This window comes from Globicephala melas, chromosome X (assembly GCF_963455315.2).
Source record: "Globicephala melas chromosome X, mGloMel1.2, whole genome shotgun sequence".
Classification (NCBI taxonomy): Eukaryota; Metazoa; Chordata; class Mammalia; order Artiodactyla; family Delphinidae; genus Globicephala; species Globicephala melas.
In genome coordinates this window covers 80940223-80957141 of record NC_083335.1, presented here as the reverse complement: position 1 = coordinate 80957141, position 16919 = coordinate 80940223, and the positions used below count along the sequence as shown (strand labels likewise).

At 37.0% G+C, this 16919-nt stretch overlaps 1 protein-coding gene across 1 annotated transcript in view; it reads right to left on the bottom strand.

Moving 5' to 3' along the window:
- Positions 1 to 16919, bottom strand: part of WNK3 (WNK lysine deficient protein kinase 3) — a 185167-nt gene that overhangs the window by 8630 nt on the left and 159618 nt on the right. The window contains exon 22 of the mRNA XM_060291809.1: positions 1044 to 1249. Coding sequence (XP_060147792.1) covers positions 1044 to 1249 — 206 coding nt within the window. The remainder of the gene's footprint in view (positions 1 to 1043; positions 1250 to 16919) is intronic.

Below are 16919 nucleotides of genomic sequence, written 5' to 3'. Positions count from 1 at the left end.
AAAATCTAGGCTTTTGAAAAATTTTATTCAATGTTAACACTAAATGTATTTTCAGACTCTTTACCAAACTACATGCAATGACTATATATACACACACATATATGTACACAAACATAACACACACACACACTCAGATATATCTCTTTCAATTATATGGGTTCAGATTCTAAGCCCTGATTCCCATTTTAATAGATTTATTCATTTTGAAAAAATGATACTTTAAAAATTCAAATACAGACAAGTACAAAGTAAAATAAGGCCCAAATTCCACCATCCAGCATATTTTAATGGCTTTTCCTATTTCTATGCATATATACATGTATCTTATATAATTTTACATAAATACTATATATACTATTCTGTGAACCTGTCTTCTTCCCACTCCAGAATGCATTGTGGACATCTTTCTACATTTCAATTGCTTGTACACCTGACTAAGTACATATGCAATTAAGTAGACATCTCGTCCATAAACTTAAGATATATTTTATAATATTCTAGTTTAAATATCTTTAAAATTCTTTTTCATACTGAATACGTAAGATAACTTATTGGCTATGAGAATACTGATGTACAATTAACATAAGATAACTTTTCCTCAAAACCCAAATTCTTCTTGCACCACAAGGTTGAATTAACCCTCACTCCAGATGCTTTCTTTTTTGATACTTTTTTTTTCCTTCAGGTATAATAGCCTAAAACAAGGGTTAGCAATCTACAGCCTGCCACCTCTTTTTGCAAATCAAGTTTTAATGGACAAAACCATGCCCACTTGTTTATGTATTGTCTATGGCTGTGTTGATTAGTTACAACCACATGGCTTGAAAATATTTACTAATTGGCCCCTTCCCAGAAATAGTTCGCTGGCCTCTGGCCTAAAACTTAATTTGCTCAAAGACATAATGAATCTAGACAAGGATAAAAGTCTCTATGTTGTCAAATCACACCACTCTATCATAGTGACTATAACTATAGGCCTAAGTGAATCAATCTTTATGGTTTTAGTTCTCATAAATAAAGAGGGTCAGGTATAAACAACTTACTTCATATACTTTGTTCCAGTTGTCTGTTTCTAGTTTCTGTTGACTCTGTTTAAGTTGGTTTAAACTTGGCTTAATAAGAGAATTTCCTACTGTTTCCTTTGTCCAGTCATCCACCAGTTTGTGTAAGTCATCTGTGAACATCCCTTTTTTACTAGCTGGAGATTGCTGGCATGATGCTGCACTACTTTCCGCCGCACACAGTGGATCTATAAGAAGAAAAAAAAACAGAGAAACCAGGAAAAGGAATTAAAACTGATAAACAAATACTCTTTTTTGGCCAGTAATGCAGAACTACATATTGGGTATAGATAGGGTAACCAGACATTCTAGTTCTGGCTTAAAGCTATGGTCCTTGTGTAATTACTAACAGTATCTCTTTCACTCTCAAAAGTTTCTTCTTGTTTGGATGGCAAATTATATGGTCACCTTAGGTATAAGTCAAATATAATAAATAGTATCTCAAAAATATTAGTATCAACTGTACTCTTATCATCAGGTTCCTCAGACAGATACTTAGAAGAGTTAAAAAACAATGACAGAATGTTAAAAATGGAAAGAACCTTAGAAGTCTAATCCAAACCACTTGTTTTATAATGGGGAAATGAGGCCCAGAAAAAGTAAACTGACATGCCTGAATTCCTTTTTTTTAAAATACATTTATTTATTTTTTATTTTTGGCTGTGTTGGGTCTTCATTGCTGGGCGTGGGCTTTCTCTAGTTGCGGCGAGCGGGGGCTACTCTTCGTTGCGGTACACAGGCTTCTCATTGCAGTGGCTTCTCTTGTTGCGGAGCACGGGCTCCAGATGTGCGGGCTTCAGTAGTTGTGGCATGCGGGCTCAGTAGTTGTGGCCCATGGGCTCTAGAGTGCAGGCTCAGTAGTTGTGGTGCACAGGCTTACTTGCTCCGCGGCATGTGGGATCTTCCCAGACCAGGGATCGAACCCGTGTCCCCTGCATTGGCAGGTGGATTCTTTTTTTTGTTTTCTTTAACATCTTTATTGGAGATGTTAATGCTTTACAATGTTTAATGTTTAATGCTTTACAATGGTGTGTTAGTGGCTGCTGTATAACAAAGTGAATCAGCTATACTTATACATATATCCCCATATCCCCTCACTCTTGCGTCTCCCTCCCACCCTCCCTCTCCCACCCCTCTAGGTGGTCACAAAGCACCTAGCTGATCTCCCTGTGCTATGTGGCTGCTTCCCACTAGATATTTTACATTTGGTAGTGTATATATGTCCATGCCACTCTCTCACTTCGTCCCAGCTTACCCTTCCCCCTCCCCGTGTACTCAAGTCCATTCTAAACGTCTATGTCTTTATTCCTGCCCTGCCCCTAGGTTCTTCAGAACCATTTAAAAAATTTTTTTAGATTCCATATATATGTGTTAGCATACGGTATTTATTTTTCTCTTTCTGACTTACTTCACTCTGTATGACAGACTCTAGGTCCATCCACCTCACTACAAATAACTCAATTTTGTTTCCTTTTATGGCTGAGTAATATTCCATTGTGTATATGTACCACATCTTCTTTATTCATTCATCTGTCGATGGACACTTAGGTTCCTTCCATGTCCTGGCTATTGTAAATAGTGCTGCAATCAACATTGGGGTACATGACTCTTTTTGAATTACAGTTTTATCAGGGTATATGCCCAGTAGTGGGATTGCTGGGTCATATGGTGGTTCTATTTTTAGTTTTTTAAGGAACCTCCATACTGTTCTCCATAGTGGCTGTATCAATTTACATTCCCACCAACAGTGCAAGAGGGTTCCCTTTTCTCCACACCCTCTCCAGCATTTATTGTTTGTAGATTTTTTGATGATGGCCATTCTGACCAGTGTGAGGTGATACCTCATTGCAGTTTTGATTTGCATTTCTCTAATGATTAATGATGTTGAGCATCCTTTCATGTGTTTGTTGGCAATCTGTATATCTTCTTTGGAGAAATGTATATTTAGGGCTTCTGCCCATTTTTGGATTGGGTTGTTTGTTTTTTTTGACATTGAGCTACATGAGCTGCTTACATATTTTGGAGATTAATCCTTTGTCAGTGGCTTCATTTGCAAATATTTTCTCCCATTATAAAGGTTGTCTTTTGTCTTGTTTATGGTTTCCTTTGCTGTGCAAAAGCTTTTAAGTTTCATTAGGTCCCATTTATTTATTTTTGTTTTTATTTCCATTTCTCTAGGAAGTGGGTAAAAAAGGATCTTGCTGTGATATACGTCATAGAGTGTTCTGCCTATGTTTTCCTCTAAGAGTTTTATAGTGTCTGTCCTTACATTTAGGTCTTTAATCCATTTTGAGTTTATTTCTGTATACAGTGTTAGGGAGTGTTCTAATTTCATTCTTTTACATATAGCTGTCCATTCTTTTACATGTAGCTGTCCAGTTTTCCCAGCACCACTTATTGAAGAGGCTGTCTTTTCTCGATTGTATATTCTTGCCTCCTTTATCAAAGATAAGGTGACCATATATGCGTGGGTTTATCTCTGGGCTTTCTATCGTGTTCCATTGATCTATATCTCTGTTTTTGTGCCAGTACCATACTGTCTTGATTACTGTAGCTTTGTATTATAGTCTGAAGTCAGGGAGCCTGACTCCTTTTTCTTTCTCCTTTTTTCTTTCTCAATATTGCCTTGGCTATTTGGGGTCTTTTGTGTTTCCATACAAATTGTGATATTTTTTGTCCTAGTTCTGTGAAAAATGCCATTGGTAGTTTGATAGGGATTGCACTAAATCTGTAGATTGGCAGGCAGATTCTTAACTACTGCGCCACCATGGAAGCCCCATGCCTGATTCTTGCAATTAGATACCAGCAGAGCCAGGCCCAGAATTCTAAAGCCTAGAGAGCCTATAGAGAAGCCTATAGAGAAGAACTTTTTCTTTTAATATACCATACTGACTTTCAACAATCTTCAGAAAACTAGAATCTCATTTAAATTTTTGTTTACCAATATTTCTGTTTATTATTGATAAAAACAATGTCTATCTAGAATAGCAGAAATAAGAAGGCAGATGCTTTTGTTAGCCTCATGAGTTCTGGAGTACAAGATGTCCAAATAGATGAAATAAATCACTTACAGATGTCTTCATCAGTGAAAAGTTTCCTAATCTGAACATCACACTGTCTTTATATTATTTAGTACTATTACACAGGCTAACTAAATCATTCTCATAGAAAAGATTCATAAAGTTCCTCTGACTGATTTACAAGTCAAAACTTACAGAGTGGGTCTAAAATGAATTTTAGTAAATGCAGTTGTGAAATGTAAGCACAGTAACACTTCCACAGATTTAATTAAATAAACATGTGAAAATATCTCGTACAATTGTTATGGGACTTTTTTTTAATTGTGAAAAACTATAAAAATGTAAAAGATAATGCAAGAAGCCTACATATAAACACTTTCAAAGTACTTTTCTTTATATTCTTTGAAACTCATAACAGGCCCGTGATATAGGTTCAGCAAGTATCATTCTATTTTGGGGATGGGAAGACTGGAATCCAGAAAGTAAACAGCTGAGGTTATACGCTGGGGTTAGAACCCAAGTATCCTGACTATTTGGTCAGTGTGCTTTCCATTGTACCATGCCAATCCATGCAACAAACTGGGAAAAGGATAAGAAAATTGCTTAATAAGGAGGAACATGATAATCTCAATGACTACTTATGCATAGTCTGTCATTCTCTATGACCCTTGTGCTACTGAAGGCTTAGAGTCAAGGAGATTAAAAGTTAAATGGACATAGGGAACTATACTCAATATCCTGTGACAAACCATAATGGAAAGAATATGAAAAAGAATACACAGATATATATATATATATATATATATATATATATATATGGCTGAGTCACTTTGCTGTACAGAAGAAATTAACACAACATTATAAATCAACTATATATACTTCAATAAAATTTAAAAACAAACAGAAACAAAAAAAAAACAAGGGAAGTCTGAGAAAAACTGCCAAGAGGAGCTTAGAGACATGACGCGTAAATATCAGGTGGTATCCTGGATGGGATCCTAGAACAGAAAAAGAATTTATGCAAAAACTAAGGAAATCAAAATAAAGTGTGGAATTTTTTTTTTTTTTTTTTTGTGATACGCGGACCTCTCACTGTTGTGGCCTCTCCCGTTGCGGAGCACAGGCTCAGCGGCCATGGCTCACGGGCCCAGCGGCTCCACGGCATGTGGGATCTTCCGGACTGGGGCACGAACCCATGTCCCCTGCATCGGCAGGTGGACTCTCAACCACTGCACCACCAGGGAAGCCCAAAGTGTGGAATTTTGTTAATAAAAATTAAATGGAAATATAGTAGTGAAAATTGCTTAAGAAGAGTTTAATGAATTAAGTGGAACATATTCTCATATAGAAAAGTGTTTTACAAAAATAATGTTTACTAATTTTGAGTAACCATGATGTACTAAAAGGACGTACCAATCTTGTTGGAATTCCTACTTTTTTTTTTTGAATTCCTCCTTTTTTAAAACTTAAAACCCAAGGACACACAAGTCAGCCTATAATAAAAGTATCATTTTTTCCTGTTATCCCTCTGCACATTCATGTGATTCTCTGCCAACTCCAGTGAGCAAACAAATAGCACAACAATGTTGGGAAAGACTTTGGAACTGAAGCCTTTATAGATTGTGTTCTTAACCTGGAAAAATGTCAGCAGGTAGAAATAAAAAGCAGACGATAGCCAGAAACATATACATATTAGTGCCAGCATTTCTGCCCACCCAACTAATCTGAAGGAGTATTTTTGTGCTCATTCCCCTTTAGTTTCTTTTAAAAAAGAGAGCTAAGTTTGAATGTCATTCATTTAAGAACATTTCTGCACTAACGGAAAACCCAACGTCAGGATTCTTCTTGTGTACAAATCTGGTGGAACAAGTGATCTTATGCACTCAATTGGCGGGCAATGATGGCTGCTGCACTAGTGATACAGTTGCCAACAAGTAGAGGAAGAAATAACAAACCGAAACAAGTATTTATTTTTCTTTTATTGAAGTAACATTGATCTATAACATTATATAAGTTTCATGTGTACAACACTGTATGTCTACTTCTGTATACCCTACTGAATGTTATTCAGTGCCTAACTATTCCGTTAGGCACATTTATTGACTGATTTCATTTGAAAGTTATTCATATCATATTAAAGTTCACAAACCAGAAATTACCCAATGAATGCACATTAAAAGAAGTACTCTTCAAATGTGTTTTATGATAGGTAGTAACATAACTTCAAAGGTGCTCTTTAATATTCATTTCTTATTGATGAAATGAGTAAAATCAGAGTTCAGTCCTTGGTGTTCTTTTTTGTTTTCCCCCAAGGTGATTCCTATATTCAGATAGTTCCAGCGATCACCCAACTGCAAATGTTTCCATCTCTTATCTCAAATCTTGATGTCTCTTCAGTCCAACCTCACAGCCAACTCCCAAATTGTTTCTCCAATTCAATGTCAATAAATTCTTCAATTAAATACACCTGAAGTCAAGCCTATCATGGTCTAAGCATGACAGTTTGCCTAAATCTTATATTTCTTTTAAAGATACCATATTTTTTACAAACCACCCAGTCTCAGACTCTTTGGATCTCTCAACAAACACACACATATCCAGTTTATTACCACATCATGGCAAATCATCCTATACAGCATCTCCTGTCTGTTTTCACTTCCATAGTTCTCTAAACTCTTAATCATCTCATATATGGACTGCCATGATGGCAATGATCTAAACAGATTCACTCCCTGGTTCTAGCCAATACATTCTTCACATTGCCACCAGAGTAGTACCAGTTAAATGCTGTTTTCAGCATTTCATTCCTCTCCTCCAAAAAGCCCCCCAAAACGCAAACTTTAACAGTTTCTTAGTACTAACAATAGTGGGTTTTCAACTTGTTTCAGTGGCAAACTCCTTGGTGGTCATGATTGTCTTTGCAGAAAATGCAAACATAGATTATCTTATTTATTATCCTTGAACATCATATCATTTATTAAGCTTAAATACATAATAATGTGTTAGATTAAATATATTATCTTACATCAAACCATAGTACAGATAAGCTGTGGCAGTTGCCAAAAATTAAAAAAAAAAGTGTGGGGGAAAAAACCTTCTAATGTAAACTCTCCATTTCACCCAACTGTTACATTCTCTTTCTCCCAAATACATCTCACATTTTACGATTTGCATGCCTTTATAACATGCAATTCTACCTACTGACAATACTCTTCACACTCCATTTCATCAATTTTAATCCGGTCCATTTACCTTTCAACACCAACTCAAATCCTACTTCCTGAATGAAACAGTCTCAGACCACTATCGCCTTTGACGATCTCTCATTGCCTCCTTTCAATCCACTGAAGACAGGATGTCTGGTATTGGGAGGCAATGCAGTATAACAGTGAAGAGCCAACACTTTGGAGTCAGACAGATTTGCTTAACCCCACTAACTGTAGTCTCCTTGCCTATAAGGACAGACTAACTTCTACCTACTTTAGAGATGTTTTGAGGATTGAGATTATGTAATGCGATTATGTTTCAGGGCTCCCAAGACCACTCACAGATTTACTGATTCCATAGACGGTCTTACAGAACTCAGCATATAGTTGTGCTCATAGCCAAGTTTGTTACAGCAAAAGGATGCACATAGGATCAGCAAGGGAAAAATACACAGGATTCTAGAGAAATTCATGCACAGACTTCCCTATGCTTTCTTCCTATGGTGAGGGAGCATTCTTGAGTATGCTCCTTTCTCTCAGCAACAAAAAATGGTAAGTTTCCGGTCAGGGAAGCCCAGTAGAGACTCAGTGCCCAAGGTTTTTATTTGTGACTGGTCATGTAGGCACCTTTTGCCTAGCATTTACCAAAATGCCAGACTCTAAGAAGGAAAACAGGTATTCGGCATAAATCACATTATTTGTACCAACAATCTAGGCAACGTGAGCTATACTTATCAGTTAGGGAAGAAAGGGAAACCAAGTTCCTGCACACCAGCCAAGGTCCAACCTTGGAAACAGGCCTTTCTATAGATAGCAGTCTTGTGCCTGCTATGTTAACTCTTTTCTGCATAGTTTAGCACAGTGCTCATATTATAAGTTAACCACATACCTAAATTGTAGATACCATTACATGCAATATCCTGCATCAGTTCATGTTTCTCACAAAATAGGTATACCTGTGTGTAGGGAAAGATGGACGTGGATCTTTGTATATATGTTAAGGCAGTGCTTCTTAAAATGTGTTCTGTGAAAAGTGGGTTCTCTGGTAAAACTGTTTTGGGACATGTACATTTATTTCCTTTCTTGAAAATTCTCAATTCATATTAGCACATTAAAGGATCTAAGAGAGTCTACAGTGAAAAAATGGTTTTTATATGATTGACTCCAACATTTCCTATTTGACCATACAACACCTATTAACTCCTTGCTGACAGCTTACAAAATGCTGCGCTAAGGCCAACAAATGTGTCCACCAATCTTGGCCAAATGGGGAAAATATGAAATGTCAGCAAGCTTTGAAAGAGAGCTATTAGAACTAGAAATATGAAATCACTTGGTTCTGTGATAGTCAATGAAGTAATAAAACCACTAGAAGGTATGTGTGGAACACCCTATCTTTGCAAACTTGGCTTCAATGAATTCTTAAAAGAAAGAGAAAATGAAGATAATTTAGTTCCCATTTAGGGAAATAATATTTTCATATTAGGTCTGCTTAGGAATCAATCTAAACATTTTAATAAATAAGTTAATTTAATGGAAGTTTAATAGTTAGATACTGTCATTTCTATCTGCTAAAAAATAATTTATGGCTTCTAGCATGACAGAGTGAGGAGGTTTTCAAATCCTCTCCCTCAAAAGCAGTAATAAAACTGGACAGAACTCTCAAAAACAACCATTTCAGCAATCTGGAATTTGCCCAAAGTCCTACAACAAAATCGAAAGTGTTACTCATGAAAACTACTCAACTTTTAAGAACTGTGTAATCTGTGGCGTTTTTGCCCATGGCTGTTTCTGTTACCTCTGCACCAGCTCTTTTTGCTCAGCAATTCAACCGCAGCAGGACAGGCTGAGAAAACAATAAGCTTTGCTACTGCTGCCAGAGGTAACTCACTTGATTTGGAGCTTTAGAAGCAGTGTCTCCATTAACCTGAGGTTAACAGGGAGACCTGGGAAGTGAGACAACCATCGCAGGCTTGATCAATTCTCCACATATCTCAGGTTGACTGGAATATCGTCACATGCACAGCATAAACTCGAGGGCCCAAACCATACACACATCACTGGCTGACAGAGCCTGAACATGCAAGGAGGAGGCATGAGAAATCCTAGAGGAAAATGAAAGCTAGAAAATGGCCTCAAGTTTAAATGAGTTTCCCAGGCCAGGCCACACATAGATCCAGTAGCAGAAAGTGGAAGCCCTTCAGGCTTGAGGTGTTTAAAAGTGCAACCTCTGATCAATCTCTGGCTGAACACTAAGTAATGCAGATATAGGGGTCAATCCCAGGAAGTCAAGCTTAAAAATAAAAACTAGGGGGGAAAACTGAGCAGAGACATCAGCAGCTATACACTGCGGGGCAAACGGGCTTAACATATTTAGTCTCTCCATAAAAGCTGGACAGACTACATGGAGCAGCAATCTGAGGATTGTGAAGAGTTAATAGTAGCAGGTGAATAGGGAATAAAACCAAAATTCAAAGTACCATTAAAATAGCAGTGAGTTTACCAATTTTTCCTATCTGGTATCCATGGCTAATCTAGAAGCAGGCACTGGGGTATTCAAAGAGAAATCTCTAGAGAAAATCCTCTACTTTTGGCATGAAAAATGGGAAAGGGAACTTCCAACATTCTCAAAATGTATAGAAATTCCTATTTTTTCTTCTTTTCTCTGTACTCTCTCCCCTACCCCCAAGCAATCCTGTGGTGGGAAAGTCCCTGGAAGCTCATGGAAGCCAAACTCTGAGGGAGGGGACCCCTCCCTTCTGATCAGTGGCGTGAGTTATGGTTCCATGACAGTGAAGACAATCACTGTTGCTTTACTGCTGTCTCTAATCTCCCAGACCTTGGCCCTAAACATGTGCACAGTGGTAGGTGTGCACAAGAGAGCGGAGTAACTAAAATCCCAGATTTCTGGCTGAGGAACAAAAAAAGGAGTCACTGGGAATCAGAAAGTACTGGAGGTACTGCAGGGAGGGAAGAACTGAGAAAAGTTATTTTTGAATTCCTGGATTTACTACTGAGCTGTGCATACATGAATCCAATCCTATTCAGCATACCAAACACATGAAAACTGAAAGAACAGACAACTTCCCAAGACTGAGACCCACTAGGAGACCCACACGTGGGATAGGTCCAAAAAGCACCACAGAGGCAAAGCAAATGAACTGACATTAGAACAACAGAACACAGAAGACAGGTTGGAACTCATAAGGTAAAAATAACTGGGTCAATTACCTCCTATAACAAAAATGTCAACATTCTACATAGGATTTTAAAAAGACACCAGAGTCCTAGAATATTCAAAATGTCCAGGATAAAATTCAGTATGACTTGGCATACACAGAACCAGGACAATTTCAACTCATATGGGAAAAGATAACCAACAGATACTAATTCAAGGACAATACAGATGTTGGAATTATCTGACAAAGACTCTAAAGCAGCTATTATTAAAATGCTTAAATAGGTAATCACAAAAACTACTGAACCCAATGACAAAACTGAAAATCTCAACAAAGAAATAGAGAAGAACATAAATGAAATTTTAGAACCAAAAAATATATAACAACCAAAAAAACCCATCAAAAAACCTCCTTGGATGAACTCAATAGCAGAAGGGAGATGACAAAAGAAAATTCAATTTTTTCCCAGTTTTATTGAGATATAAGTGACATACAGTACGGTATAAGTTTAAGGCGTACAGCATAATGATTTGAATTACATACATCATGAAACGATTACCACAATAAGTTTAGTGAACATCCATCATCTCATATAGATACCAAATAAAAGAAAGAAATTTTTTTCCTTGTGATAAGAACTCAGATTTACTCTCTTAAAAACTTTCATATAACATACAGCAGTGTTAATTGTACTAATCATGTTGTACAGTACATCCCTAGTACTTATTTATCTTATAACTGCAAGTTTGTACCTTTGACCACCTTCGTCACCACACAAAGATACTATATTTTTGTTTTTTTCGTTTTTGTTTTTGTTTTTTTTTTTGCGGTACGCGGGCCTCTCACTGTTGTGGCCTTTCCCGTTGCGGAGCACAGGCTCCGGACGCGCAGGCTCAGCGGCCATGGCTTACGGGCCCAGCCACTCCGCAGCATGTGGGATCTTCCCGGACCGGGGCACGAACCTGTGTCCCCTGCATTGGCAGGTGGACTCTCAACCACTGTGCCACCAGGGAAGCCCTGTATTTTTTTTTTTTTGACTATATTTCTCATGCTGTACATTTCATCCCTATGACTCATTTATTTTCTAACTGGAAGTTTGTACTCATTCCCACCACCCCCCAGAAAATTCAATTTAAACAACAGAGAAATAAGACAAAAAACAAACATGTACAGAAACTAAGGGACCTATAGGACAATAGCAAAAAGTCTAAAATCTGTGTCATCAGAGTCCCAGAAGGAGAGTGAAAAAAAGAGCATGATAAGAAAAAAATATCTGAAGAACTACTAGCTGAAAACTTGCTAAATTTGGGAAAGGACATAAACCCACATATTCAAGAAGCTCAGTGAACTCAAAACAGAAATAAACACAAAGAAACGCATGCCTACATATGTAATTGCTGAAACTGAAACAGAAAAATTGCTGAAAATTAAAGAGAAGAAAAATTCTGAAAGCAACCAGAGAAAAACAATGCATTTTATACAGGAAAACAATGATTGAAATTTCTAGGGATTTCTCATCACAAACCATGGAAGCTAGAAAGAAGTGGCATAATATTTTCAAAATGCTAAAATACGTTGTCAACCCAAAATTCTGTATACAGCAAAATTATCCTTCAGGAATGAAGGCATGAAAAAAGACATTCTCAGATGAAAAAAAGTTAAGAGAATTTGTCACCAGCAGATCTGTTCTAAAAGAGACACTAAAGGAAGATCTTCAAACAGAGGGAAATTATATGAGTAGGAAACATGAAAGAGCAGAAATGAAGGAAGACCAACAGAAGTGGTAGATATCAGGGTAAATGTATTCTTTTCAGTTCTGAAACTCAAGCAAAATGAAAATTATAACACCGTGTGATATAGTTTTTCATATATGTAGATGGAATACTTAAGACAGTTTATAGAAGGAAGAAATCTATATGGATGTAAGGTTTCTACATTCCTCTTGAAGTAGTAAAAGATTGATTTTAAGTAGACTGAAAAGTTATAATCCCTAGAACAACCACTTAAAAGTGTACAAAGAAATAAAGAAAAAAACATAATAGATAAATTAAAATGGAATACTAAAAGTACATTCAAATAAACCAAATGAAGGTAGGAAAGGAGAAGGAATAAAAAACAAACAGAAAACGGATTTAAAATATGGCAGACCAAAATCCAAACATATTGATCATTACATTCACTATAAATGGTTCTAAAATATTTGAAAGAGATTGCAAGAATGGATTTTTTTTAATGTGACCATAAGCTGTCTGCAAGAAACTCACTTCAAATATAATAATACAGGCAGGTTAAAACTAAAAGGATGAAAAAGATACACCATGCAAACAGTAACCAAAAGAAAGATGGAATGCATATTTAATATCAAAGGAGACATCAAAGCAAGCAAAAATAACCAAGAATAAAGAGGGATATTACATAATGATAAAAGTCAATTCACCAAGAAGACGTAACAATGCTGTGTCTGTAACTAACAAAATACCCTCAAAATACATGAGGCAAAAACTGACAGAATTGAAAAGAGAAAAAGACAAATCCTTAATTACAGCTGGAGTCTTCTACACTGTTCTCTCACTCAACAATAGAAGTAGTGCACAGCAAATAAGCAAGGATGTAAAATAATTGAATAATACCATTCAAACATCTAGATCTAACTGACATTTATAGAAAACTCTACTAAACAACAATAGGGTATACTTTATTTTCAAGTGCACATGAAACATTCACCTAAATAAAACCATATCCTGGGTCATAAAACAAACCTGAACAAACTGAAAGTAATCAAAACCATTGAAAATATATCTTCTGATCATAATGAAATTGAAGTACAAATTAGTAACAGAGATAATAAGAAAAATCTCGAAACACTTGGAAATTAAACAACACAATTTACCAAATAAACCATGGAACAAAGAGGAAGTTTCAAGGGAAATAAGAAAATATTTGGAACTGAAAAAACCCCTACAATACAACATATCAAAACACAGAGGATCCTAGAGAGCAAAGAATAAACCTTAATGTGTGAAAAAAATTTAAATCATTTAGGAAGTCATAAAGATCCCAGGATGGAATGCATTTGCCAAAAAGTACAGAACTTTACAGCAAAAAGAGTCAATTTTAGCGGCTTCCCTGGTGGCGCAGTGGTTGGGAGTCCGCCTGCCGATGCAGGGAACGCGGGTTCGTGCCCTGGTCTGGGAAGATCCCACATGCCGCGGAGCGGCTGGGCCCGTGAGCCATGGCTGCTGAGCCTGCGCGTCCGGAGCCTGTGCTCTGCAACGGGAGAGGCCACAGCAGTGAGAGGCCCGCGTACCAAAAAAAAAAAACCAAACAAGAGTCAACTTTAATGTATGAAATTTAAAAAAATCATTTAGGAGGCCAGGGGCTCTCAGGATGGAATGCAGAATGTGACAAAAGAATCTAATCATATTACAAATGTATGAAGGAATCTCACATAAAGGAGTACAGGAACAAGTGCTGACCTACATAACTTTGGAAAAGAGTGGCACCTATAATATTAAAGGCAAAAGAAACTATTCATAAGCACTGCATTCTAGTTGATAAAGGTATTTCCCACTGGGGCATAAATGAACAAATCTGAAACCACTATACCTTATACTGGAATTGGACAATTAAATAAATAGATAGGGGATGGTGAGAGCCTCTCACTGTTGGACTGGGAGTTTACAGATAAACAAGGGAAGAAGGCTATATAATCCGTATGGTAATGGATTAAAGTTGGAGATACCAATATGAATGCATATTTACCTTAATATAGACACAGATGGTTACATATAGAAATATTCATAGACATGGATATATATCAGTTAGTATGCATAGATATATTTCCTTATCTGTCAGCTAAAAGGGCCTAGAAGCAATGACACCCCAGTAGCAATGAGCACACCAAGCACCCAGATCTTGTTTTCTAACCTGATCTCCGATAATATGAATTATGGTTCCTTGTGGAAATGGTGGCTTCTAGGAGCAGAAAGTATACAAGATGAGCTTGGAGAATGTTCCACTGCCCGTGTAGGGAAGCAAAACTTGCCACCCCAAAATATCTCTTTGGCTTGTGGATTATTTCAAGCTAAAAATAATCAAGGCCCAAATGACTTGGGAAGAAACTTTGACTTCCCTCTCACTGCCTAAAATAATTTAGATAGAGGACCTGTTTCAATTATAGGGCTATCACCAGAGATATATACAAAGAACAGGGCTAGGTATGGTAGGCTAAACTGTAGGCAGAGCTAAAGATCAGGGTCCACTCTGTGTCCCACTGTCTCTGCATGGCCCAGCAAATATTTGCTTTTCCATCTTCATGTGAATTGCCTTCCTCCCCTTTGAAGTCCCCCAACATCTTCTTTTGTTGTTAGCTAAAGATGGTATTTAAGGTGAGGGCTTCAGTCATTTTGGTGAGTTACTCAGTTTTCCTGGGTCTCTCCCATGTATACATATTTTTTAAAATTTAATTTTATTTATTTTTTTATACAGCAGGTTCTTATTAGTCATCAATTTTATACACATCAGTGTATACATGTCAATCCCAATCGCCCAATTCAGCACACCACCATTCTTACACCCCCGCGGCTTTCTCCCCTTGGTGTCCATACATTTGTTCTCTACATCTGTGTCTCAACTTCTGCCCTGCAAATCGGTTCATCTGTACCATTTTTCTAGGTTCCACATACAGGAGTTAATATACACTATTTGTTTTTCTCCTTCTGACTTACTTCACTCTGTATGACAGTCTCTAGATCCATCCACATCTGAACAAATGACCCAATTTTGTTCCTTTTTATGGCTGAGTAATATTCCATTGTATATAGGTCCCACAACTTCTTTATCCATTCGTCCGTCGCTGGGCATTTAGGTTGCTTCCATGACTTGGCTATTGTAAATAGTGCTGCAATGAACATCAGGGTGCATGTGTCTTTTTGAATTATGGTTTTCTCTGGGTATATGCCTAGTAGTGGGATTTCTAGATCATATGGTAATTCTATTTTTAGAATTTAAGGAACCTCCATACTGTTCTCCATAGTGGCTGTATGCATTTACATTCCCACCAACAGTGCAAGAGGGTTCCCTATTCTCCAAACCCTCTCCAGCATTTGGTGTGTGTAGATTTTGTGATGGTGCCTATTCTAACTAGTGTGAGGTGATACCTCATTGTAGTTTTGATTTGTATTTCTCTAATAATTAGTGATGTTAAGCAGCTTTTCATGTGCTTCTTGGCCTTCTGTATGTCTTCTTTGGAGAAATGTCTATTTAAGTCTTCTGTCCATTTTTGGATTGGGTTGTTTGTTTTTTTAATATTGAGCCGCATGAGCTCTTTATATATTTTGGATATTAATCCTTTGTCCATTGATTTGTTTGCACATATTTTCTCCCATTCTGAGGGTTGTCTTTTCGTCTTCTTTATGGTTTCCTTTGCTGTGCAAAAGCTTTTAAGTTTCATTAGGTCCCATTTGTTTATTTTTGTTTTTATTTCCATTACTCTAGGAGGTGGATCAAAAAAGATCTTGCTGTGATTTATATCAAAGAGTGTTCCTCCAATGTTTTCCTCTAAGAGTTTTATAGTATCCGGTCTTACATTTAGGTCTCAAATCCATTTTGAGTTTATTTTTGTGTATGGTGTTAGGGAGTGTTCTAATTTCATTCTTTTACATGTAGCTGTCCAGTTTTCCCAGCACCACTTATTGAAGAGACTGTCTTTTCTCCATTGTATATCCTTGCCTCCTTTGTCATAGGTTAGTTGACCATAGGTGCCTGGGTTTATCTCTGGGCTTTCTATCGTGTTCGATTGATCTATGTTTCTGTTTTTGTGCCAGTACCATATTGTCTTGATTACTGTAGCTTTGTAGTATAGTCTGAAGTCAGGGAGTCTAATTCCTCCCGCTCCATTTTTTTCCCGCAAGACTGCTTTGGCTATTCGGGGTCTTTTGTGTCTCCATACAAATTTTAAGATTTTTTGTTCTAGTTCTGTAAAAACTTACACTGGCAACTTGACAGGGATTGCATTGAATCTGTAGATTGCTTTGGATAGTATAGTCATTTTCACAGTATTGATTCTTCCAATCCAAGAACATGGTATACCTCTCCATCTGTTAGTATCATCTTTAATTTCTTTCATCAGTGTCTTATAGTTTTCTGCATACAAATCTTTTGTCTCCCTAGGTAGGTTTATTCCTAGGTATTTTATTCTTTTTGCTGCAGTGGTAAATGGGAGTGTTTCCTTAATTTCTCTTTCAGATTTTTCATCATTAGGGTATAGGAATGCAAGAGATTTCTGTGCATTAATATTTTATCCTGTAACTTTACCAAATTCAATGATTAGCTCTAGTAGTTTCTGGTGGCATCTTTAGGATTCTCTATGTATAGTATCATGTCATCTGCGAACAGTGACAGCTTTACTTCTTTTCCAATTTGTATTCCTTTTATTTCTTTTTCTTCTCTGAT